This window comes from Venturia canescens, chromosome 7 (assembly GCF_019457755.1).
Source record: "Venturia canescens isolate UGA chromosome 7, ASM1945775v1, whole genome shotgun sequence".
In the NCBI taxonomy this organism is placed as follows: Eukaryota; Metazoa; Arthropoda; class Insecta; order Hymenoptera; family Ichneumonidae; genus Venturia; species Venturia canescens.
This window is the reverse complement of record NC_057427.1, coordinates 1,475,782-1,503,140: the sequence shown is the minus strand read 5'-3', so window position 1 is coordinate 1,503,140 and position 27,359 is coordinate 1,475,782. Positions and strand designations below refer to the sequence as shown.

The 27,359-nt window shown below is 43.4% G+C and overlaps 2 protein-coding genes across 2 annotated transcripts in view; one reads left to right on the top strand and one right to left on the bottom strand.

The window, feature by feature from the left end:
- The first annotated feature begins 550 nt into the window (after nt 1-550).
- enc (encore) lies at nt 551-12,323 on the top strand. The gene is made up of 14 exons (XM_043423313.1): nt 551-575; nt 888-1,198; nt 1,479-1,806; nt 1,884-2,378; nt 2,514-3,120; nt 3,255-3,430; nt 3,551-4,578; nt 4,671-4,907; nt 5,016-5,232; nt 5,347-5,759; nt 5,931-6,126; nt 6,256-6,442; nt 6,611-6,708; nt 7,440-12,323. The coding sequence occupies exons 1-14, from the start codon at nt 551-553 to the stop codon at nt 7,487-7,489; spliced, it is 4,368 nt and encodes a 1,455-aa protein (XP_043279248.1). The 3' UTR covers nt 7,490-12,323.
- Nucleotides 12,324-12,625: 302 nt separating this feature from the next.
- Nucleotides 12,626-27,359, bottom strand: part of pio (piopio) — a 58,416-nt gene continuing 43,682 nt past the window's right edge. The window contains exons 5-9 of the mRNA XM_043425197.1: nt 17,060-17,227; nt 16,774-16,979; nt 16,308-16,470; nt 15,858-16,046; nt 12,626-15,392 (exon numbers count right to left, since the gene is read on the bottom strand). Of these exons, the coding sequence (XP_043281132.1) occupies nt 15,189-15,392; nt 15,858-16,046; nt 16,308-16,470; nt 16,774-16,979; nt 17,060-17,227 (930 nt within the window). The 3' untranslated portion in view covers nt 12,626-15,188. The remainder of the gene's footprint in view (nt 15,393-15,857; nt 16,047-16,307; nt 16,471-16,773; nt 16,980-17,059; nt 17,228-27,359) is intronic.

The window sequence follows — 27,359 nt, the reverse complement described above, 5'->3', positions numbered from 1 at the left end:
ATGAGGAGCCGTCGAATACTTTGTAATTCGGTTACTACGTTCTTCGCACCGTGATCGTTGTCCCAGTGTATTTTCTCCTCCGTTCGAGGGCCCGAAACTCATTGGACGTTGAGCAATACCATAATTCGATATCCCGGAATGTTCAACATGCGTTCTAGAACAGCGGCCTCGAGACCCCTTGAAAGGTAATACGAAATTCTGGCGATCCGGAGGCCGGATTCTCTGGAATCTTGCCTCGGAAAATCTTGACGAGAGCCATGCACTCGCGATTAATTAATAGAATAAGAGAAAGGAATCGCGTCGTTCAGACTTTACTTTGTCGTTGGAGAAGTGATGATGGAAGTGATCGCGGCAAAGAGAGTAGTCGCGCGGGGAATCACGAGTGGCTAACGTAGCGAAAGAATCGACCAACATTTATTTTCCCTCCGGTGCACCATTCTGCTAACAATAATCCCTCCGAAGTTCGAATGATACTAATAAAAGTGTTCGATCGCCTCGAGACACCTTGCTCGCCCGATAACCGATAACCCCACGATAAACAATTATCCCGATGGCACGTCTCGAAAGGCTCGAGAGTAAGTAACGTCCCTTTCGCAGCCCTCCGAACCGACGGTCCAAAAGGCGCAGTGTGTCGTTATATCGTACAAAATCACGCTCAATCGACTTTCCGTTCCGCATGTTTGTGCCCCCTCGTCGTAATTTTATGCCATTTCGACACGACGTACTCTGCGACGAGTGGCGAAGCTCGTGAAAAAGTTCTTACCGGTATTGTCCGAGGGAACCAGCGAAATTTCCCTGGGAAGCGGATTTAATGAAATTTAACGTGTCAACGATCGCGAAGAAACAAGTTCGCTCATTGATTCCGTCGTCGTATTTTTCTGCTCCAGTTCCGAGTACAGTGGTGCATAAGGGGACCTCGCAGAGCCGGCCGGAGAGTCCAACGTCGTCGTCCGGTGGAATGCCAGCACTCCCTTCGTCAAGGCACACTCTACTGGCCGGCGGCATCATTGGATCTTGTTCCGAAAGAACGGAAAATACGGAAATGATAGACGCTGCTAATGCCAACGTCGGGAGCACGATACCAGCAGCATCGGCCAACAACTCTTCACGCCCAAATACATCTTCGGCCACCGTTTTACCTCCTTCTCCACCGGACAAGCCCTCCTGCGAGATAGACGCTAAAAACTTTCGCAATCGAGTAAGTAGTTTTATGAATTAGTCAGTCCCATGTAGAAACGTACTTTAACCGTAGTTCCGATTAGCTGAAACGATCGACTCGACCCGGATCATGAAAAGACTCGATATCCCTGAGAGCGGTTCAGAGCGAAACGATCCTCTTGCAAACCCATCAAAAAATAGCGAAAACCTCGATCCGAAAATCCCGAATCCCGAGCGAGCTCCTGCCCGCCGTTACCGAACAAACGAGATATGAAATTGGTAAACAAAATAGAAGAAGAAAATTTCTTGTTGCCAAACAGACTAATACGAAAGTTAAGTTGTTGGTGAGAAGCCATGCTATGAGGGAATCAACGTCACCGCCTCGTGAGCCACACAATAACAACGGTGGTGGTGGTGGTGGTGGTTCACCGATTTCACCCCGCAGTCCACAATCGATCGATGGCGGTGGTGAGAAGAAATTTGGTAATACGGCCTCGAGTGGCTTGTCACCGAATATCGCACCTGCCACTAGTCCAAAGATCAACAACAACGAGTCAATGTATAACAGCAATCTCGGGAATGGTCAGTCACCGAAACAGACGCGAAATACTGCGACGTCACCGACTTGTCGTACTCCCTCGCGAAATGGTAAGTTCCGTATGTCAATGTATAAGTCGTTGAATTCCGAAGCCGCGAGGAGCATAATCAATTTGTCATTTTTCCAGGCCACTCCAGCCCCTCTCAGGCCCAGTCACCCAAAAGCGTCAATTCACCAAGTAACAATTCAACGACCAACAATAAAAACGATAAAAACGATACGAACGGTGTTACCAACCGGGCAAAGGTGACGACGGCATCGACGGTTACGATAACGAACAGTACGTCACAGTCGACCAACGTGATTGTATCAAAGTGCAATAATTGCGTGAAAAACAATCATAACGAGCGGCCAGGTTTGCTTCAAACACCACCGTCCCCTGCCAAGTTGGGTTCGGCGTTGCAACACTCGCCGAAGAGCACGAATCTCGCGCAGAATTGTCAACAGAACAAATCGTGCGAATCGAGGAAACTCAATACCCTGAACGTTTGCAACAATCAGTGCTCGGCTCAGTGTGGCAACACTCTCTCCGTTAGTCGTCCTGGCTCGAGACACAAGCTCAGGCATCAGAATTCATCTCAGGGTAGTTTGGACAGCGGGGCTTCTCCGTGCTTGTCACGAGGTAGGTTCCTCTCGAGGGCAGTGTGAACAAATTAAAATTCGAGCATTTATAAGCGTCGTTGAAACGAGCTGCGCAACGTCTTTGGAGTTACTTATAAAAAAATTGTAATTAAGTAAAGTTCGGTGTGAATTGCAGACAGCAGTACGGAGTTCTACACGGACAGTACGGGGATAGATCTCGAGCAGTTCATAGCAGTGACGATAAACCGTAATCAAAAAGATCGTACGGTTCTGCTTCGCATTGAGAAGGATCTCATCGAGTTTGCGAAGGATCGTCAAAAGATATGCCACAAATTCCCGAACATGTCCTCGTACAATCGCATGTTGGTGCATCGTGTCGCAGCGTACTTTGGTATGGAGCATAACGTCGATCAATCGGGTCTCAGCGTGATCGTGACGAGAACGAAAAACATGAGAATACCGGACACTCGGTTCAAGGAGCACATAAGAGACGATCTCATACTGACGGAGGAACCGCGGCGTAGCATTCTCAAACGTGACTCGAGCTCTTTCGAGGATAGCTTTAATTTCAAATCTCCGGATCGTATGTCCGGCGAGTACTGCAGACGTAGCAAGAGTTTCGAGGAACGAGAGGAAGAGTATGAGAGGGCTAGACGAAGGATATTCAAGGACAGCAGCGGGGAGAGCAGCGAAGTAACGTCGTGGCCTTACTGGTCGTCGTCCGAATCGTCGGACACGTCGGCGAGATACCGACTTCTTCACCCTACCGATCATTCGATCAGGTATGGCCTCCGTACCGTCGTATCTTCTTCTTTTTATTCCTGACCCTTGGCGGTCATATGTGAAGCACACCCTAACGTTTGAGCAGGATTTACATTCTTAAATGTCGTTGAAACTCAATTTCATTGATATCCAGGCCGATGAGGCTGGCAAAAGGCGAGTCCTTCGACGGCAGGGACTCGTACCGTACCGGAGCTCTCCGGCCATCTGTCTCCAAATCCTTCAGTTTTGGCGGATATACGAGGGGCATGCTGTCCCGTGGCGACAGCGTAATGTCGACTCACAGCGCTGGTGCACGTCTCACGAAGCAAGGTCCGTTTTTCGACGGAAAAACGATCACGAGACGATCATTTTTCGATCATGAAACTAAATAAGGATCTGCATCAATTGTCAATGATGAAACATTCTTTTGTGCGTTACATTTGTTTTTAGATTCAGGCGCGAGTATGTGCTCCCGCTTGAGTCCTTCGAGCAGTGGTTACAAGTCCCAGAGTCAGCGGAGCGACGCGACGATATCACCTTCACCCTCACCCTCGCCCGTACCAACGATACCGTGCGCCATTCATGCTCAATCTAGTCAAAATTCGGGTGCCTCACCGGAGCCGAGAGCAAGTGGTCAAACGGTCATGTGGGCAGTAACGAGTATCTCGAGCGTACCTCCCGGCAGTATAATAATGAATCCACAAACTAATCAACCGTACACTAATTCGGACGGTACGATTTATCGTTTCGATCCGGAAAACCCACCCAAGATATTCACCGAGGTGCACGAAGAGACGGTCGAGAGTATCGCGGAGGTCGAAGGGGAAGCCGAGGTCGTTGGAAATCCCGAGAATCAAGTTGAGAAACAGGAGGATCGGGAGCAGCCTCAGGAACAGCCCCGAAATAAAGTGAAATGTGAAAATAAAAGACAAAGGTGCCAGACAAAGAATAACACCGTTGGCGGCTCGTACGCTGGCAACGTTGGAATTCCGGCGCAGAACAGTGTCAAGAATTCAGCGACTTCTCCCACTATGCCATTTGCTCCTAGCCCTCCTATACAACAAGCACAACCGCAAACTCAGCAACCATCGTGCCAACGACAAAACCAACAGCAGACGCAGCAGCAGCAGCAGCAGCAACAGCAACAACAGCAGCCACAGGATTGTGGACAATCATTGTTGAGAACTGTGACCACTCAAGCGAACACCGTATCTTCTTGCCCTCACTCGCAAACAGGACAACCGTCTTATGTCGGTTATACACATCCCCCTGGTGGAGAAGCGGTTTACGGCCAACCGCTGGTTTATGGTCCGGCTACGGGTGTACAGCAAAGCGGGGCGCTGATAGTCTCCAGACATCCGGGAGATGTCGCTGCGAGTCAGCAACAAAACAATGCACCGCCTGACATGGTTTTCGGTCAAGCTCCTCTCTACGGCAATTATTCAATGGCGATGCCGCAGAGCACCGTTCAATCCGGCGTACGTTTAACAATTCTACCAATTTATCGTCCCAGCTCGAGTTCAAATTCGACTGAATTTTCTAATCGCTGTCGCGCATATGTTTTTACCAGGATGTCTCCGATCTTACGGGATACTTTATGGGCATGAACGTTTACGAACAACCTCGCAACAACGGCGATGCCCAATCGACGCCTACGCATCACGCCTATCCTCAACCTCCACCTTCGGCTGGAACGATGGTGACCGCGTCGCAACAAGCGCCACCGGTTGGCACTGGCCAAAACCTACAAGGCATGCAGGGAATGCAAGGAACCTACTGGCAACCTCCACCGAATCATCAAATGCCAGTGAGATACTTATTCTGAGACGAATTTCACTTGACCCGTTGTTTTTTTTTTCCAGTTGTGTGAACCGGAATCACGACTTTAATTCAGATTTCCTTGAATTGTTATCAGCCCCAGCAAACGATGTACTTTGTTCCGCCATCCGGTACTCCGCTCGGAGTTGCTCCTGCTCCGAACGAACGGCACCAAATTCAGCACCAACAGCAGCAACAACAGCAACATCAACAACAATCGCAGCAACCACAGCAGCAGCAGCAGCAGCAGCAACGTTTCACCTCCAGTTTCACATTCAATCCTCAAACTATGACACCCCCGAGCCAAAGCACTTGTAAGTACCTCGCACTTTTTTAATCGTGAGTGATTATGACCGAAGGTGCAACTTTCTCATTCGAATATCCTTTAGAAAAAAATGATCGCGAATTAAATGATTTTCATTTTGCAGCGAGCTACGTAAACAATTACGCGGTACCGTACAACTCGGTACCGGGGCTCACAGCAACCGCTGGAACTGAGTTCGCTTATCAGCCCCCGGTCCACATGATACCGACGTATTATCCACCCGGCCAGCCAGGTATTCAACCACCACCCGTCATGTGGCGAGTTCCTACTCCACCCAACACACCAACCTCCAATCAAGTAGGCTTACAAATACCAACCGGGGTCCCCTTGATGTACGTCAATTCTGGCAGCTATCCGACTCCACCGGCGATGCTGTCGAACGGTACTTTCGGCCATCACCATCATCACCATCATCATCAGATTGCAGGAACAGCCAGCGGAGCCTCACCAGCTCCGCCCGGAGCTTTTATGGCCCCCGCTTTCGTACCGAATCTCGTCTTCAGGCAAAACGTTCCTGTAAGTAAATGTTTCTCACCTCGTTCGACGCCACCGATCGACGCGGCTTTTGTGCTTGAGGAGAGTGAAAAATTAGTGACTCCAGTCAAGATCTGGCAATACTATTCATGTTCAATTTTCTATTGGGTTACTCGATTTGAATCTCAAATTTTCATCAAGCGGGACTTTTAGGTCGTTCCAGCTGGTATTCGAGCCTCAACTCCAGCCGGATCCCAGCGAGCGAGCAGATCGCCAACCCCTGGGCATGAGATTTTTGGGCCCCCTGGTAGCGTCGCTGCTTCTGGAACTGGCACCGGTGATAACCGAAACGCACAACCCCAACAACGTTATCCACTGCCAATGTATCAGGGTCTCCACATAGTGCAAGGTGCGAAAATATATGATAATTGTCAATTTACCGTTGAAACAGCGTTCGTACAATCAAACGATTACGAATGAATCGACAATCGTAATAAGAAGCTTCTTATCTGTATATTCGTATTAAAAATATTTTCAGGTGACATGAGATTGATGCATCCCGGAGTGTCGGGCAATCCTCGTCTTCAGTACGCTCCCGTACCATCACCACCTGTCGTTCAGGGTTGTCCACGTCCCTTTCGACCACCATCCTACTCGTCGAACACATCGGGCTGCCCAACTCCAAACTCGTTCGACGGCAGAAATACCAAGATTCGTAAACAGAGGTATTCACTCATAATTCTGCAATAACTTTGAAATTTATGAAAGTATTTTTCCGAGGAAACTCAGAAGATATTCAGCTCGAATCATCATTACAAACCTCTTGCATTGATCGGGTAAAAAGACTTGCGGACGAAACATTTTTTTAAGTCTTTTTTCAACCGGATCCGCAGGTCCAAAGTTACAACTCTGCCGCCGAATGGACCAAGATCGAATGTCTATCCTTCGATGCCCTCGTTCTCAAACAATACACCCAAAGATATCCGAGAAGGTAGGAATATATCTGTACAGTAAAATTGACAAATTTATATAATTTTCCAACATTTATCAATGTGTTATATTTAAATTTCATAAAATTTTAAGCCCTCATTCGTTGTTTACGTCACGAACAATATATTGTGAAACATTCATTGTGACCCTGTTTCTGTATATTTTTATCTGAACGAAAAGCAAAACCAGCGGAAGACAATATGTCATGAAAGGTACATAAAATGTAGATAATTTCGTATTAATTTCAATGAAAATTCAGTGCAGCTCGTTTGATTGATTTATTTTTTACTCCTATCATATCTTACTACGTATGATTATTAGATATTTAATTCACGCTTAAGAAATTCTGTTTCGCACGCGTTATATTTTTTATTCGCTGTTATGCCATGCACTTTTTTCTTCACTTGGCTTGAACAGAATTTCCACATTGGCCACTCTCAATTACAGTTTTTATGATGACAGTATTGCGAAAGTAGAGCCTAATTATTTTCTCGAAAAAAATTTTTCAATCTAGTTCCAACTTGAAATGAAATGTTACATTGACTCTTTTGCGTTCTGTCTATATTCTCTAATCGCTTTTGTCCCTTATCTCTCAAAAAAAAACGCGAGTTACTAAAATTGAGAATAAAAACATCTGTTCTGTATCTGAAACGATTGTGTGCCATACCGTTTGCACAGTCTGTATTCAACCGTAACGAATTGTTTGATTAAGCTAAGGAATGTTTTTTTCAGGGACCGTGAAGGTGACAATCACCCGACGAAACCAGTTGGTACAATATTAGCTGACAATGAGTCGTCGTGACTCGTCGAGAAGAAACTTGATGGGAGAATAAATAATTAAGTCAAAATACACGTGCACACATCGAACACACGCGGGCACAGCTCCTTACGCGTACATACGCACACATCATAACTAACACGTACACGTACACACGCGAATACGAATTACCACGAGAATAACAGAAAAATAATAAAGGAAAAATCACACGCCACCGTTGGTACAAAAGAAAACTGAATTATTAGAATTGAACATGGGGAATTGAGTCGAAAGAGTGTTTAAGAATAAGAGCAAGTGGATAATACGAATGTCGATTGAAGAAAAGCAAATGAAAACAAAAATTGTTAAACATATGATTTACGATACAATTAAAGGGTGACTCTTATGATTTAAATGAATTTGAAAGGAAATAAGAGTTCAGGGGTCACGTAGTATAAGAGATATGATGAAAATTCGAGTTCAATTAGGAACGGTCCATAGGCACTTTTCGAATATGTGAATTAAGAATCAAGGGCTCCGCTCCTTTTTGTTTGTTTATGTTTTTTGTTTATATTTATTCTCTTTATGTTTTTGTTTTCTGTGTCGCGAACTTCTTCGGCACAGTCTTTCAACGCTAAAATAGGGACGAAGTTGAAAAACATATTACTAGTAATAAATGAGAATGGTGGAGAAAGGTTAAATCAGAAAAAAAAAACGACAAAAAAACAAAACGAATTGAATTAATTATAATATAGCGTACAAAAAAAACTGCGGATCACGCCGAGAATAAAAAATAAAGAAAATGTTACTGCAACAGAATTTTAACTTAATTATAAACGTTTGTGTATATATATATATATATATATATATACACATATATATATACATATATATATAGATGGATTATAAACCGATGATATTTTAATCGCGCGATTTTACAAGCAAACAACAAATATTGATTATTACGTGCATATGTATAAAGTGGGTTTTACTCTATTTCGATAAGACGAAACTTTTGAATTTGTTTTTTTCATAACTCTGTAATTTTGCAAGCAAAAAAAAGTTTGGCCACATAGAGAACTTACAGACCATTCGTCGGTTTTTTACCAATCTATTTATACTTTGGACCAGGTGAAAATAGGAGCTTGCATCTATTAAACTTAATGCGTATGGAACATTGTGAGATACGCATCAAGTACTCGCATGCATACGTTTTGCGGATATGATATGACTGTCCATTCGATAATCATAATATTTGAACCCATTAAATTGTATACCTCGTATAAAAGAATTTTCACTTTTCGACTGATACGCCATTCACGATTTTTACAGTTTTCAATTTTCATCGTATCAAGAACCATGGAAAACAGTTGGCTCTCTTAAAATTAAATTTCAAAAAGTAATAATCAAAATAATAATTTGAAAAATTTTCTGTCGGATAAGTGTAAAAATCGCTTCCAACGGTTGAACTTTCACGCTTACATTACAGATTTTTTACACGTATTACAAATTTTTTTGCCAAACTTTCAAATTTTTCATTGATTCTTATCGATATAGACTAACATGCCTGACATACGTGTGTAAATATTCTAATAAATGTGAGATTTAATTTTTAAGAGCGTTCGGGGAATTGAAGACGGCTTGACTACCTAAGATAGAAAAAAAAACGGAGATGACACGAAAATCCCGCAGGCAGGGGGTAATCGAAGTCTCCAATATACAATGATAATATTACGATAATCTTATCGATCATCTTACTGAATACGTTTACAACGGAGTCAAAAGAATCGTGTAACGATCGACGTATAAAACCTGGAGAAATCAACGTCTCGATGAGTATGACGCGCACACTACATATATTTTTTCATGGGTATTTTTAAAATCTATAACGAGATATGGAAAGAATAGCTCCACCATCGCACACGCTTCTCCTTATTTTCTGCGGCTGAAAAAATGAAAAAAAAAAACAACAACAACAACGAGAAGTTTCACAAGAAAATATCGTTGAACGGTCTTTTTCGTTTGTATGAAAGAAGATTTGAAAAACAAATGTGATCTTGTAAACGTATTCGGTATCTAGTCTGTATGTGTAGTTGACGCTGTTAGTTGACGATGTGACGACGAAGAGGTCGGGTGAAAATCTATAAAGATTTTAAAAAATATAACAATACAAAATCCGTCTGTGGTTTGACGGGGAGAGCTCGAACTACGAAGGAATAAAAAAATAGCAATCCGTTTAAATGAAACAAATTCAACGAATTTCATGTGAAAATAACGTTTTCTTTTGATCTCGCTACGATTAAAATATTTTTGTAAAATGAGAAATGAATAACTGATAATGAAACAAATACTTTCGTGGCTCCGGGAAAGCGCTATTCTAAATTAGTCTAGACGAAAGAACTGCCCGGTTCATAAAACACTCAACGCGGCACCGAGAAAAATCCGCTACGATTAAGTGGCTGTGATTTTCGATCGGTTTTCAAATGAAATGTGCTCTCCTCGTCTCTCTACGTAGACGCGACGACGCATCGAGGAACAAAACGCAAAAAGATCATGAGAATTCGGGAAAAAACACAATAAGAAATTTAAAAAAAAAAAAAGCAAGAAATACACACAACCATGTGGAACTATGAATCCATCCAAGAAGCTTTGCTTACACGGTGATTGTACTTAAGATTTAAATGGCGTGCCCGTCTTTTTACGATACACGGTTCGTATGATATTCGAATTAAATTATTTTTTATTTTCGTCCAGTTATTTTTAATGTGCAAGGTAATACTTGAGGGGAAAAATGAACGAAAAAACTGAATAAATATTCAAAAGGTAATGACACAAAGTAGATTCCGATTGTTGGTAAAAAGATGGGCACTCCGAGGTATATAATCGTTAACGTACCTTAACAAGTCGTAGCTATACATGTACCTTATCGACGGGTTTCAAGATCTCTGGTTCTAAAAAATGAAATCGAATGAGCAAACACTCCGAGAGATTCATCGATTTTCCTATGAAAAACGAGGATGGTATAAATCACGAATAATTGAGGAGAAAATTAGTGGAGTGTTGAAACAAAATAAAAAGAAGCAAGCAAATGAGAACGAGAGAAAAGAGAGACGTCGACGAGAATCGGCGATGGCTGCTGAAAGGATTATCTATTTTTTTAGGTAACGACGAATGTGATTTTATTGTTTAATATTTGTACGAGGGCGATGTTTGAGAAGAAAGAAAAGGTCGGAAGACACAAACGTGAATTCAGAAATAGAGAGGAAAGAGGAGCGAGAGAGGAGGGGGGAGGGGGCAATCGCAGGGCCTCGAGGATTCAACTTGCCGGCGATACATTCGTTCTCATAATTCGAGTTCGTGCTCCGTGCCCGCCTGCTCATTTTTATTTTCTTCAGTTTCTAATACAATTCTATGAGAAGCGTAGCGCGACTTCAAAAATTGGTTATCCACACCATCGGAAACTATTCCTCCGGTCGTTATTCTTTTGTATTTTTTTTTTTTTTTTTTTTTTTTTCAACAAAATAAGACGAGGCAATTTCTTATTAACTATATGCGCATGTAGCAATAAGTTGTCGTAAATCACTGTATAAGTCGTTAAGAATCGTCATCATGAAATCGTTATATATATATATATATTTTTTTTTTTTCGAATCCATCAATCGACTTCTCGAGTCCTATGTATATCGTTGCAAAGTTGAAAAATGATTTCAATTTTTCATCGGAACGCACACGTTCGGCTCGCGGCTATTCCCGGGAGGACGCTTCGCGTACCGACCTCATCTCCGTTCCTTCAATAAATCGTCCATCAAACTTATCCACCGTACGGTTTATAATAGAATTAGATCGAACAAGAGTAAATGAAACACAGACACACACACACACGCAGACACACACACACACGACTCTTGAACCACACAAAATAAAAATGTAATGAGAGCAGAAGGAAATTTACGGTCGAGTTATTATGTAGAAACGACGACAAGAGAAACGAATAGCTGCTGCTGGAATCGAAAAAATGTTAGATCCGTTGAAACTTTCCGAGATTCGTCAGCATCAAACTGCTACTCTTACAATTTCGAGAAAAAACAAACAACCAAACGAACAAACAAGAATACATAAAAAATACCAAGTTGTAATTGTTACAAAGTATTTCGCCGTTAAATTTTTTCATAATGTATGTTTAGGAAATTACGGAAACGCCGGGGTCGAAAAATTGAAAACGAAACAAATATATGAAAGAAAAAGAAGAAAAAAAAATGGCGAAGGTGCTCGAACCAATCACGTAGGCGAAACCAAAAGTAGTAATATTCGTATTAACGAGTTAGACATTGCGAGAGAGAATTAAAAATATGAAATATATTTCAGTGAATGCATCGAATCCATCGTCGTCGTTTAAGTGTCTTCGCCATTTTGTTCTACCCATTAGGAATGATGTTTCTTTACCTCATTTATTTTCATTGATGGGAGTGACATCGGAAGAGCCGAAAATTCCGAGGATACTTTTGCGGGTGTACATGGAAAACTTGGAGCAATATCGAATAGTATGCAACCACGGCGGGTGAAATAAAAAAAAATATATGACATTCTGAAGCAAAACTGTGAGAAAACAATCTGAGGAGCTGGGGGAGCATCGCGGCAGGCAAAGCCATGTTGAATGATATTCAGCGGAAGTGATAGAAAAAAAAAACAAAAAATAGAAATATGCGCACTGTAAAGGTGAAACGAGATGTGGCGAGAGGAAAGGTGAAAGAATTCATAGAACTCATGTCAGTCTAATTATATCTCTTGTTATATTATATACATAAATATTATCATATTTTCCAAAAGCGAATTATATATAACACGATAAGAAAAATCAACACGTGTACCGTCATTTTTTTCTCCCACGTTACAGAAAAAAATCGAGGAAACCTAAATTTCCATATCGCTTGCCCCCTTGGGTACTAGTGCAAAGTGCGAATACATTATATTCTAGCAGACCAATAGTTTTAGGGTCAGAAGAAATATAATGGTTGTCACAGAGTTCATAAATTTATGAAAGCTGCGCGAACAAAGCTCGAACGGTGATTGCTGACGTTCCCTTTGATTTTCAGCAGTCGACACGTCCTATTAACAGGAAAAAAAAGACGAAGCGGGTCATACAAAATCGAAATGGTGACAATTTCTGCTGTCATATTCGTTTTTTTGTTTTATTAATAATTCATTATCATATATATACAGTTTCGTATTGGATGGAGCTGACAAGGGTCCAGAGCATCGTTGCGGGATCATAGTACAGTAGGATCATAAAACATTGTAGAAAAAAGTATAGGTAATCGGTTAGTGATCCCCAATGTCACTGTGAACCAGTGCCAACACGCCGTGAAAAGTCGGTTGAAATGACATATTCATTCAAACATTTTGTTGGCGTTTACCAAACAAACGACGACACCCCATCTTTCATAAAAAATGTTCTACGAAATCTAAGGCTGTCTTCATATTTTCTTTCAAGACTTGGAAGAAAAGATGATGCGAACCTTGTCCAAGGCCGTTACACGACTCAACGTTTTTGCTTCCTTTTTAGAGAGTGTCGTCGTTCGGCAGAAGCGTTTCGCTTCGAACGACCACTTGGAATCAGCGCTCTCTACATTAACGTTATTAATTTATTTGATTTTATAAATTATACCAGTTACGGTTGTTTCTCTCGCCTCTTCTTCTGTGTTTGCATTAAAAACAAAATCATTTATCTCGTAGCCTTCTCGATAATAAACCCACCACCAAGTCGCGAGAACCCCAAATTAACAGATCTCGTGTCGCATAAGTCGTCATTTTACAGTTTTTCCAGTATCCCATTTTTTTCGTTATCAGTATGTTCTTCGTTTCCACCTTAACAAACTAATTGTTCGCGATGCTATTCAAGACTGTTGGGACGTCTGTACTCTCGATGATAAAACTCTTTCTCGTTCTCTCTTCTCCGATGACTTTATCCACCCGAATTTAGAAAATATGATATATTTCAATGGTCAATAATTCCGTTGGAAATTACGGATTATCGCATCATCAAGAGTAACAGAATCTGGGTAGCACCAATCATGTGTAACCTTTTCAATATTTCCCTACTCATTCGTAACGTCAAACTAATAGAGATGAAACAACCTTTCGAACCGTTATCCGATTATTTTTTTTCGAGTACGTTCGAACAATAGCAGATTCTTCGTAATATAAATTAATAACAATAGCAAACACGAGAATATTATTTGATTTCAATAAAATGTCCTCCCGTCGATCCGTGTTCTCGTGAAATTTCGTCAATTTCAAATTTTCGTTGCAGGCTAACATTTAAAATTCCTCGAAATTTCCGACGTTTCACACTTCTTCTTCTCGCTCATAAAATCGCTCATATTACCAGATTCCTGCCAGCACTGGTATCGTCTATAAACATATTCGGAAAAACCAAGGACACGCGGAGGACAGATTTTTCCTTTCGTTTTTAGATTTGTAAATAAAAAGTTTGATTGACGATAAAGAGTCGTTGACTCGAGACCTAAAGACTACATGAGTTTACAAGTTTATGAAGGGTTCGCTTGTTTCGGTTTGTTTGTTTGTTTGTTTTGCTTGTTATACGGGGTCTAAGATTGCGTGCACGTTTGGAAAACGCGCGATACTTTGACGCGCGGCTGAAAGTCCACGACAGGTATAGGTGTTATAAATTAGGACAGCGTATACCGGACTAGTATACAGTACATACATGTATATATATACTATTGATTGCTCGGGATCCGAACGTGGATCTGAGCGGGTATTATAAACGTTGACGCTTGATTAATAACTCAATTCAGAGAAAGAGAAAAAGTCTTCATAAATGGTTGGTTTTTAAGGACGATTCGGGGAATGGCGAATATTGTCTTGGTGTACGACGGGACGTTGCATCATGTTTCGTTGCTTTTTTTAAAAGAGTTTTCTGTAAAGTGTTCGCCTACTTGCGGCAAGAGTATAAAAATATTGATTGAAAAACAATTTTTCATAGTGAAATCGTTTCTCTGAACGTTCCTATAAGGAGTTGTATGAGAATTTACGTTTCGGGGGTCGTATCGTCCCTGCAAGGAGGTTGTAATTTTTGAGGGGTGTTTTAAAAAGTAAAATTCATGTCGTGTTACGCGAAAGCCTCGGTAAAAATTGGCTATAATTTTTTAACTGACACACGGTGTGAAAAAATTGACTCTTCGTTTACTTAAATTTGAATCAAGCTTTCCGCGCTCCCAACTGAATATTCCGAAGTAACCAGACGTTCGTTCGGAATCGTCCTCGTCTATCCTCGGAAAAAGACAATTTGGAAGAGCCGTGAAAAAAAGTAACTACGGGGGTTAAAAGCCTTCTCGCGATCTCTCGGCGAGATTCAGAGCTCGAGCGTTTAGCTTTTTTTCCTTCCTCTCATGAAAATCTCTTGTTCGCTAGCGTAGATCGCGAGTCTCACTCGATCGTAGGTCACTAACTACCGGCAGTTGAGCAAAAATAATGAAGTTTTAAAAGAAAAAGAAACCTCGAGAAAAAAGACTAGAAGATTTTTAGTCTTCCTCGGGGAATTTTTTCATGACTTCCACGATCGGTAGAACTCTTTTGTCACCACGTGTTTCTTCGATACTATCTACGATCTTCGAGAGGTAGAGAAAGATAATGAGTAACGTTGTCGTTCGATCGAATTCGCATCGAACAAGCTCTTTGTCCTGCTTTCGCAACGTTTTTCCTTAACTACTGTGACTGTAGGCAGTATTCGTGTATGGACCGCTGTAAATCGATGATCCTGTCGTTGAGATGCTCTTGTGTCGTCTCTTTGCGAGTAGAACCAAAATTGCGGCAACGACTGCGAGCATCAGTATCAAACCGGCGATCGCTATTCCTATGGCGAAGCTTCTCTGCGATATGCAAATACTATCGGCATCGTCAATAGTCTGAAATTGAAAAAACCAAACGTTGAACCAAACCGTGAATGAATCTCGATGAGATTTATAAATAAAAAAAAGTTTTCGCAGTTCCCGATTAAACGAGGAGCATCAAAAAATAGATTCACCGCATCGTTCGAATAATTCAACGCGAAGGAATTTCATTTCGTGCGCTCTGAAAATGAGAATTAACCGCGCGCGAGTCATACAAGTGGGACGGTTACTTTCTAGCTGCACATAGCGATAAGATCCATCATTCTGGCTCGCAACGCCGCGGAGAAAATAAATATATTGCGTCACGCATCAGCTCGTTTTCCACGGCTCCTCGGAGTGGTCCTTTCGCCTCGAATTCGAAAAATTCGTGCATTCCGTGAACGGTTGTATTAAAAAAAAAAAAAAAAAAAAAAACGTTTCGGCAAAACTCGTCCATCGAGGAAAAGTTATTGGAAAAAGAGGATTATCGAAGGTTGTTACCCTTTCTCTGAAGACATCGTCAGAAAAGTCGGATTTGCCGGCCAGGTCGGAGGCTTCGTTGACGTAAAGTCCGCTGTAGACTTCAATCGTCGCTGGGGTTTCACCGTCCAAGGTCGTTCCTTCCTTCTCCGCAAGGGCACGACCAGTCGCCTCTCTTCGACGTCTCGCAACTTCGTTGCACAATGGGGGCTAAAAAGTGGATGCGAATGAGAGACAGTCCCGATTCGGGAAGGGAGAAATTCATTGATCGGTTTGAGGGGAGCTGGCTCGAATAAATACGTTGGCGAAAAGAGCGACGCTTCGGACCCGGGGCTGCGCCGAAGAGTTCGGTGGTTTATCGTCGAGTTACAAAATGAGAGTAGAAAGCTACGTTACTGCTGAATGAGAATAAATGCGAAATCTCAAGAGAAAAGACCATTCATTGTATTTATGAGGGAAAATAATGTTTACCGTGTTGGCACATCCTCCACCGTGTTTCACGCAAAGTCTGACGTTACACTGATAGTAGACGCTCGCTGTGTACGGAAACTTGTGAGCCTGGAAGTTAACTTGGGCCCTTGTGTTGTCTTCGCTGTAGTCGAACTGACCCATTATTTCTCCATCGACTGGACAACTGATTGTTAACACGCAACAACAAAAATGTTTCAATGCTGCTTGCGAATAAATCATTGATCGTTCGAATGACGTTGAAGTTTGCAGCGTTGCCAACGAAATGGTATTAAAAACTCTCCAATAATTCGAGCAATTCTCCAATTTCGTTTCCTGCCGAATTCGTAGTTTTTCAAGTTGCACCGATACTTTGTAAAATAAATATTGGAGAATTACAAATGCTTTTTTCCTTCAATTCGTTGGACTCGAACGTAGCAAACTTCAGCGTCGTTCGTTCAAGGGGTACGATTTTCATTGTTTAGCTAACCCCTCGTCATTGATGAGACGTTGTTCGCCCCAACCGAGGCCGTCCCTTACGATGCAGTCCGAAATCATGAGTCCAAACATTTCTTGTTTGTCGATACTGATAACGAGACTCAAGGGATCGCCAATTTTGACGTTCTCGGCAACGTGGTGTCTCGTTGGATCACCGCTGAATATTTTCATCGTACACCCCGGCATCGGTGCCGTCGCCTTTCAACAAAATACCTCGACTCGTTAGAATTCTTATTTCATAAAAGCATGAGAATAAAAAGAAGAAATAAATGCTGTACCTGAAGTGGCAAAGATTGCAGCATAGCTACTCGTGTCTGATCGTTCGTTACGACTTTGTCTCGAGTCTGATAGCGGCACCTGACGTGGAAACCTCTACCTTGATTCGTCACGAGCTTCAAATGGGGCTGGACGACAATCGTGTTGAAGTATTCGATACCCCCGTCATCCTGGAACAAAAAATCAAAATTTCATCAGTCTTTGGACGACCCAATCGTTATTTTCGAACAATATTTATTATTGTTGCTCAGTTGCTGTGAAAAATATCATCCAACGAATTGATAAATCTTTCTCAACAGAATTGTCGAACGAGCATGTTCCAAGAGTCTGGTTTCAGCTCGTCTCGTGTCCTTGCGCTCCGACCAGCATGGAGCAAAGAAAGAAAAATAAGATGGACCAAAAAAGACATCGCTGACCAGTTGCCATACGGTTGGCCGAAGCATTTTATCGCAAGGTCTCCCAAGAAAGGAGGTTGGGGGGGTTCCTAAGGAACGTGGCTTGTTTGCCAGCGGACGGGAGACATTTCTTTTTCTCCCAGTTGAATCTTTCTCTCCGGCCGACGAGAGTCCGAGACATTTTTTTCTCATCCCTGAGCTCTGTGTGGCTTCGGCTCGTATTTCGTTCCCGCATTCCATCTCCGAGCCTCTGACACCGCACCCCGTACGATTCTTCGGGTGGTTTTTTTTTTCGCAAATACGAATCTTGACTTTGCAAAACCACTTGATCGAATTCAGGTGCCCAGTTTCCATCAAAAATTGTCTTTTTCGAGCGAAATTCGCTCTGGGACATTTGCTGATGAAAGAGTTATGAAAACGTCCTCGTGTACAGCGGTCGGAATACTATGGCCGGACCAACTCGTTCTGCCAACACGCAGAGCGGGCCTCGAACATGGGAGAAGCTACGAAAAGTTCGCCGAATACTGTTGCAACCATTCGAAACGTGGCCGAAATACGAACCAGATCATTCGTGTCTGAGAATGTTGCTGCTGAAATCCTACCGGTCTCGCAAGCACCTCAGGTCTAAAATGATCCAAAAAAAATGGAATTTTCGGAAGAAATTCCGAAAATTCGGAGTCAAAACCATTTTTTCTTCTCAGAATTTTCCTTTCAATGTGTACATTCTCGAATAAATCGAAAAGTGCAAAAAAAAATGAATGTATCTCTGGATGCTGCGATTCGAGAGAATAATATAAAGTAATTCGATTTCAATTCATTGAAAGAAGTATCGACAAAAAGTGGGGAATTGCGGAGAAGATTTTGAAGTGTTGGGACGGTGGAGAGAGAGAGAGAGAGAGAGGATTCCAAGTGAAAGTGGTTTTTGTTGTGCGTAACGAGAAGACTGTAGGAATGCATTCGTTCAGCTGTAATAGCGAGGGCTATTACGAGATAATCTTCAGCGTGATGCATCATTGGTTCCCTTTATAAAAAGGCACGCATAGTGGGAAAAAGCAACGAATAAAAAAAAGGCAGACGGGATGACGAATGCATGTTGATTAGTCAAATGTCGCTGAAGTTTTGCAACGTTGGGGTTCAACGAAATTATCTTTAAAAAAACCGCCAATAATTCCAGTAATTTTCCGATTTCGTTCCCTGCCGAATTTGCAATTCGTAGTTTTCCAAGCTGCACCTCGTGGAATAGAAAATTAGTGAATTACAAATGTTTTTTTTCCTTCATTTCGTTGTTGCAAACTTCAGCGTCGTATTATAGTCAACGAAATCTCGTCGAGAGTGCAAATATGTCCGAAGCCCATTGGTTTCTTTATTTTTCTCAATACTCCATAAGATGAGAATGAAAAAACGTGCAATAACGAGCAATTATAAAATTCGTTTGAGAGCTGACATTTTCGCATAAAATAACTCCTCGCTTATGTTCGTGATATTTCAATCAAGCGTCATACAATTTAAGTTATTTATTCATTTTTAATCGTACTTATAGCTCTGCCCATTAAAAGCGCGTGACAAAACTCGAGTAACCCATAATTACGAGCTACATCACTGGAAACAGGGCTCGACGTCGCTCGCAACAGGAGTCGCCAGTTTTTCATTATAAGCTCGCTCGTTGATCGAGCGCGTCGTTTATAACATTATTATTCGCGAGCATGGAAAAGTTTCATATTTCTCCCCGCGGAAATGAGCGATCGCTTGGAAACACGTTTTTCTTCGTGCGTACGAAGGCGCTGAGTGATTCATTAAATTATAATCAATATTTGAGGCTTTTTTTGTAGCTCAGCGACACCGTTTATGCTTGCATCGTAAGAGCTGCCCAAATGAACTAGCGCGAATAAGCGGAAGGGACTAGGAGAATCGATAAAGCGAGTTATTTGCTGGGCGTAAACCATCCCCGCGTACACGAAGCTAGAGAATAGAACTGCGGTTCTATCGTAGGTGGTGGGTGGATCGGGTGGGATGAGAGGATGGAGAACGCGGACGCGGAGAGCCGCAGGCCGATGCACCGAAGATTGTCGGTATCCTTGCTGAGGTCGGACGGGACTCGTTGAAGGTCGTTGGCTACATCGATGGTACTTTGGCGTCCGAAGAGTTTGCCCCGCTCTTTCTTCTCTCTCTCTCTCTCTCTTTCTCTTCCCGCAGCCCGCTCGCCATCCTTATTTTCGCTGACGCCTTACTTTTCTCCATCCCCGCGTCTTCCTTCTATCTCTCTTCAATCGTCTTTCTTCTTCACTGCCAACCTGTTATGCGCGCTTATGTGCGCATTTATATATGTATACGTGGCCGCTGCTCGAGTGGTTCCGCAACAGTGAAGTTCGACCGAGATTGAATGATGCGCTTCCATAGATTTTCTCCCGAGGAATCCAAAAGGCAAGGGAACGCGAGGTGCAAAACGATCCAATGGCGACAAGAAAATTAACTCGAATTCCGATGATGAACAACATTCTATAAGCGTGCTCGAAATTTTTCAAGGACTATCCAGTCCCTTGTGTTGCTCATCAGCGATCTTTCTCGCAGACGAACCAATGTGCGGAGGGATGTTTTAGAATATTGTAAGGCAAGAAGCGGGGAATCAATGATACTTCATTACGATGATCGTTTATTAAGTTCGATATTGGAATAATTGCTGCTTCGGTACATTTATCGATGATGCCCGAATACATGCACAGCGATTCGGCGTATCAATGGAGAACAATCGCATTCGTCTGGCTCCGATAACCATGCAGTTTGCTCCTGAGCTTAAAATATCGAATGGTGAATACATCCATTTGTAGGGATTACGACTGGTAAGAAGCCACTGCTAGAGATGCATTGCAACATCTTCAATATTTTATGCAATACGTAAAATATCCATCAAGGTCTAAGGCCCACATACCGACAATGCGAAATTTCATCACGATATGGAATACTCGACCTTTCGATCGGTATCTCGAAAATCGGTTCTCCGAGCAACTTGCATTCGGGGTACGGAGAATCAATATTGGATTTTTCAGTGTATTCGCTAAGGTAGATCGTGCCCGTAGGGTCGTATTTTATGGGTGTCTAAATTGGATCGATTTTTACTTCCTAATTGAAGATATTATCACTCTAAATTAATATCGGAGTTATTAATTCAAAATTGTAAATAAATTATTCCAACTCATTTTTTGGCGATCAAAATTACAAGCCATTTATTAAACGGAGATTCATCATTGACTGAACTCGAAATTTTGTACGTCCCTGGCTAAAATACTGTAGTTTTTTATGTCATAAATCGCTCTAGCAAAGGGAAGACACAAAGGGAAATGGATCAAGAAAGGAGTGTTAATAAAAAAACAGAAGGCTACGACAGGAATTGGCCAAGCCAAGAAGAAACGAAATGCTGAAATAAGCAAATGTGAGGTTACACGAGTGCTCATTACCAATTTCTTTCAATCTTTAACGCAACATATCTTTATTACTAATAAGACAATCGTCTCGAATTTTTTCCCAGACCTCCATTATTCATACTTCATTGTTACTGTGCACGTTTTTTATATTCGTAAGAAGCGTTCATTCGTTATATGGAAAGATAAACGATTTTTTACGCATAGTCCCTATACAACCCTGTGTATTTTTCCTCACATTTAAACACGTTTATTTAAATAAACATTAAGAAGAACTTGTTAAAATTTGATACGCGTGTCAGTCGACTACCCATTCAAACTCCGTGTAATTTTTAATTGACCTCCCAAGTAAATATTTACTTGAAAAACCAACAATTATTCGGTCTCGATGAAGAAGAATTAGAAAAAATCGAGTGCGCCACTCGTATCAGTTTGTATATTGAAGCATCGCCTCGCAGCAGCGGCCCGGCCTCGGTCGTCAGAAGCAGCTCATGCATAGTTGGATCACGTGTATTAGCGTAATGTCGTCTCGGTCTTCGATCGATTCAATGTCAGGTTGCATAATTGATGACGCGCAGCAATACGACTACCGTCGAGCCATGCACGATGCGAGCATTTAATCACCCTCCGCGGATTCTCTAGAGTCAAGGTCGAGACGAGCGGATGCATAGCGCGTTACCATTCGTGCATGGTACTCCTGACAGCTCCGTACGGCGGTAATAAAAATTGATGAATATTAAATTTTCGCGCATTACTCCAACATTCGAGAGTTTAACCGCGAGAGAGTTGATGACGAAAGGAATAAAAATCCCATTGCACAATCGTGACTCCTATAAAATACGATATTTTATATTGAGCTAAGTTTCTGAAGCCAACACCTTCGTGCATGGCTGTGCGATGAATTCTGATCGGCAGAGCGTGGGCCGGAGATCGTACGCGAATCAAGGATCTCCGAAACCTACGTAAAACAAATATAACAAAGTGGCCGAGGATCGCGAGCGACAGTAAAAAAGTTGAGAGAACAGTTAAGGTTGGAGATGAGGCTCGATCTTGGAATCGAGCGGAGTCGAGGGAAGAGCGACGAAGAGCCATGAAGCTTTCATGTTTTGGCTCATCGTTGGCGCATCGATCATTACAGCATCTCCGTAGAAACGTACGCACGTCCAGGCGGCCCGTACACCGCACATCGGCAATCGTTCAACGTCATATTTCCGCGGAGAGGCAGCGACGGAGCGTGCGGGTGAAAGATTAGAGAACCGATGGCGGCGGGACAAATGGCAAATCTTAATAGCCGCGAGATCGTCCCGGAGTGGGTGCGCTCACATGTCCGTGTGTGTCCTCACGGCTTTACGGTTTTACTGTGCGACTAGCAACTTTGCCTAACGGTATCGCATCACCCGTTTTCCGTTCAATTCTATCGCGTTCCCTTCTCGCGACGAATCTAACCAAAGTTTTCCTCACTTCTCTAACCCACACAACACGGCATTGAATCTCAAGCATGGAATCTCCGCGTGGGTGCCACGAATCTCTTGGAACACGATTATTCGCGGCGTATTAAACGAGCGTCGAGATGCCGAAGCAATCTTCGTAGTCCCACTCGTCGTACCTGCGAGAAAAGCGTCATAGCCAGGAAAAGTTACGAAGGGCTTCGCATCGAAAATCTCTAGGAAAAATTGGAGTATAACTCCGACCGCCTAAGGGAAATTGATTAAGGTAGATCACGCCCGGTACGATCGTGTTTTGTCGGTGTCTAAATCGGATTTTTACTTCCTCTATAATTGAAGATAAATCACTCCAAATCAATATCAAAAGTTGGTGTTTTTTTTTTCACATTTACGAGATATCCGGAACTTGAAAAAAATCAATTGAAATCGGGTAAAGTCGTTCGGAATAAGCCCAAACTGCGAAATTCCACGAGTCAATAAATACTTAAAGAACGCTGGGTAAAGTCAGTTTGAACTGCGTTTACGATACGAAACCGTTTATCCCGTACTTTCATCACTTCATTTCACAGGCAAAAATTACATAAAAATGTACGAAATTTTACAATCGGTCCTACCTCGCCGAAAATACATAAATTCACGTCCCATAAAATACGAGTTTATTACGCATCGATAGGACTGTCGCATCGGCCCCAGTGCGTGAACGCGAGGGTTTCAGAACACAAAGATATTGCGGTGTCCATATTTACCCCGCGTCCGAAATCGCCCCACTCTCCCCTGTTCGAAATTCTTCGCGGTGCGCCGCGGTAGGATACACCGTCGGAAATGATTGAAGAAACGCCTTCACCGCGATGTTATTCGCTACGAATGCGCGCTAGGTGAGGTCTCTCTCGAGCTACCTTGCGGTGAATCTCGAGGTAGTATGGACACCTAGATCATTCGGCGATTGTGTGCGGTCGCGCTGTGGCTCTTGGCTCGGTCCTCCGCAGGCTCGGATGCTGCATCCCTCCGGCGTGTACTCGCTCGCGCGTTACACTTATCGCCGCTGCTATTCCTAAATCATTGTACGGTCGGTGCTTGTCCGGGAGATCGTGCGCTTACATGTGTAGCCTGGACCCGAGCCTGGCGTAACTGCGGAGATACGCGTATCGAAAGCGTTTGTGTATCGCGATAAACGGGCGCGCGGTTGAATCGCACTTTTCAAGTGGACGAATGCGAATCGTAAAATAATAAATGAAGCAGCGTGACGCAGCGACTGCGCGGATTTCTCGCGGAGATTCAATCAGTTATTCGGAGGCTGAAAACGCTGCCGGTGCGACGTAGCGTTCGACGGCTATATTTGCGATCGTGTATTCTCAATATCGAGCTTCCAAGTTTACAGGGTTATGGGCTTGAATATTGTCGCTTATCGAGTCATCGTTGCGAGATCGAACGGACGATAGCCGAGTCGCTCGAGCGGGAAATTTGTCTGTGGAGCGTGCTTTCGAAGCTTGAAAAACTCTCGGTGTGGGGTCGAACAGTTTGTCAGCACTTTTAGTCCCTCCGAAGTGTTTTTAACATCAGCATTCCGAGTTGGAAGAGTCACGCGTTTGGGTATTTTCTCGTACCTGCGTAGGGAGCGGTGTGTTACGCGTACTTGAAAAATCGCATATTTTAAGGGGCAATTTCCGAGACGCACACGGGGGTTCCGGCCGAGCGAGCACTCGGTGAAACAACGTTTCGCTCTCTCTTCTCAGGCGCAGGCACAAAGATGCGAACTCGACTGTTTTCGTAAACGTATGATTTCACGGTTCTTTGAGATTTCGAAGATTGAAAGAGCGCGTTTCGGAGCATTTTTTAAAAGCTCCCGCGGTACAAGGGACGCCTGCGAACGCGGTGGGAAGCGAGCCACCGAGAGGGAGGAAGCGGGGGATAAATCTGATGGAATTTCCGGCAACGAGACACGCTGGAGATCGAAGCCCTTCGGAGACGGAGATCTCCTTCGGTTACGCGGAGGCTGCGCATATCCTGGTACACAGAAAGAAGACAAGGCACGAGCAAGCAGAATATGCAAATGGAGCGTGAACAGCTCGAGCGTACAGCTGACTGCCAGCAGAGTTGGCTATCCTTCCTTCTCGTTGAAGAGACACGCGGTGCAGAAAAGCCCTGCAACGGAGAGGCCATCCGCCTTTGCCTCCTTCGGACGGGGTTTCTCGGTGGTTCTGCAGCGAGCACGTTGTTGTCGAGCCCCGGAGGGCACTTTGTATACTTATTACGATACATCTCCTATGGGTTGGCCATGGCAGAGCCGCGCATTTCTCGGGTTCGACGCCCGGTCAGTTGAGGCTCCGGCGCGGAGCCACGAGCATGTGCTGGCAACACCAACGGCAAAGGCAACCGGCCAATGCGGTCAGAAGCGTCTCACTCTTCGTCCGCCAACGGCGGACGGAGGGAAAGAGATCAAGATATACTTTTCAGCTTCATCCTCTTCTCTCCCTGCTCTCGTCGCGTTGCTCGCGCGAGAGATCGCGCGCGAGGACGACGATGCAACGAAGAAGGACGCTGGACATTTCGCTCTGAACTTCTTCCTCGTGATAAGTGCATTTTTTCGACGCTGCCTCCCTCGCGTCTCTCCAGCACCCCTCTCTTCGAGCGCTATTCAACCTAAATGGGGTCCTTATAGCGATCGCGAACCCCCCCTTCGAACGATCAACATAGTTCGACGATCGTCACTGACCTTGCTCTCCTTACTCGATCTCTTCCCTCAACGCGGAAGATACGCGAGAAACGGAAGAAGGAAAACAGAAATAAAAGCCCCCTGCTGCTACGAGCACCATGGACTTATCAAGATTACCCTTCGACGATAATCTAATTGACTCGTGACGGAAGCTGCTCAACCATCGCGCTCTGCGATCGGTTACTCGTACACTCGGACGATTTGTACCGCTCCCCGGTGACTCGAAAATATTCCAAGTATTCCAAAAGATTTTACGACCACGCGTCTCCCAATGCGATGATTTTCACGATTTTTACGTTTTTTTGTACGTTTTTTATATCGCAAGGATTTATGACGCGATAACGTTCGTCTTATTTCCGCGCTACTTTTTTGTCAGCTTTTGCTGAGAAGCTCATACCCTCCCGCGGTATGCACGCTTCGTGTTGAACGTCACGGCTCTCCGTCAATAACGCCGCGCGCAACAGGCATCAGTACACGCGACTCCGCGATATGTTGCGGCAGGGCCTTCTTATTTTTATGATGTAAGACGACGAGAAAAGCGCTCTACAAAAATGAGATTACGGGAGTATACCGTTACCTAAGATTATTTATGGGAGCTCCCATATCCTGGAATTGCGAGGTAAATGCAGCCCGTTGTGCCCGATTTGCGGCAGCATCGTAAAGTCCTTTTTTTCGAGCGGGCACGTGCACACGCTAGTTGGGCGGTCTGAAGAACCGGGCGGAGAAAAAACTGGCAAACGCGAGTGTACGCTGCTGAAGAAAAGTATTTGGACATTTTCCTAGTTTACGAAAAACAAAGAATGAACCGTTAAAAAACGGTTGCGTTTGTGGGCATTGGAATTTTGCACGAAATCATGGGATCAATCGCCGTGGGAATATGACGAATCTCGTACAACAGAAACTCCAGAGCGTGGGTGTCCACCGACTCAATAATGTTTACGATGCACCTTCGTGAAACGACCCGCGTCCACCTTCCCAGTTTTGTTCTCCTTTCTTTCTGTTTTTTTCTCTCCTGAATCGCGTCGCGGTACACATCGCTAACCGTTACGAAAGCGAACGACGCATTATGTTTTTTTCTTCAACGCATCCCCAGCTTCGGAATGTCAATGCAATCGGAATGCGACGAATGACGCAAAAGCCCAGCGCGTTGTACAAACCTGGATTACTATTTAGTGCATGAAATAACGATTCGGTGAGAGCCCCGCGGAACTTGGCGACAATACGCTTTAGGCGATTATCCTGTGCGAAAGATTCGCGCAACGAGAACTTGCACATAAGCGAGAACGAACGAAACGTCATTCGGATCCTCACCGGACGGACGGCTTGCGTCGCACCAGCTCCGGATCGACTCGCACGTCGCGGCGCCGATCCAAGTCTTTCGATGCACCGTCGCGAGAACCCGTATAGCCGTATAGAAATAGCGGAATATAACTCGTTCATCGAATTTATCGAGAAGAAAACCTGACGAACCGGACAATTAGCATTCTATACGAAGAGGATGACATAAGTCAAAGACGATATTATTCGCGTCGAGTTATTACGATGGATTATATACAATCCTCCGAGTAACGAGAGGGTGGGGGGGATTCGTTCGTAGGTGTAGCATGAAAGCAGAATTACGTACAGGGAGGGAATTAAATTTGAAATATTACCGTCCAGTAACGATAGTTCGGCGACGAGCTCCAATTCATTGATATTATTATGGGAAATAAATTGAATTTTCCTATTAAAAAAATAATATTCATTTTTTACAGTAACCACTTTTAGCGGAGTATTTAGTCAATTTTGACGTCACGGTGAATTTTACGGCGCTGCACTGTCCAAGATTCCGTATACGAATGTTGGTTAGCCCTTCGTCGAAGTGTGTAAATGACCGTTTCAGTGTGCTACGAAATTCGGAAACGAGTGATCGATACCTAACGTTAGGGCAAAGACATTTAACCGTGATGCACCGTAAAATTGACTAAAAGGTTTTGCAAATTTTAGTATGCGTACCGTAAATTTGACTATCTGCACTAATATAGAGCTGAAAATTCGGCAAAATGTTGAAAATTTTACAGTTCGTTACTGGAATAAATATTTTTGACAGCGAATTTCACGTTAAATATTGCCGTTCAATTCTCTCCGTGTATCGAGCTATTTGAGCATCGAACGGCAAACTTTTAAGCTGTTATTGCAGTTGGAGAGATCTATAAACGAGGAACGAAGCTGAATGTTGAATTTGTCGAAGCGACCAGTCAAACAATGATCGCGGATCGAGAATGTTTTTTTTCTCTTCGCGGTACGAGAAGCTGCCTTGATACAACTGACGCGGGACGGTTTGAAACGCGAGT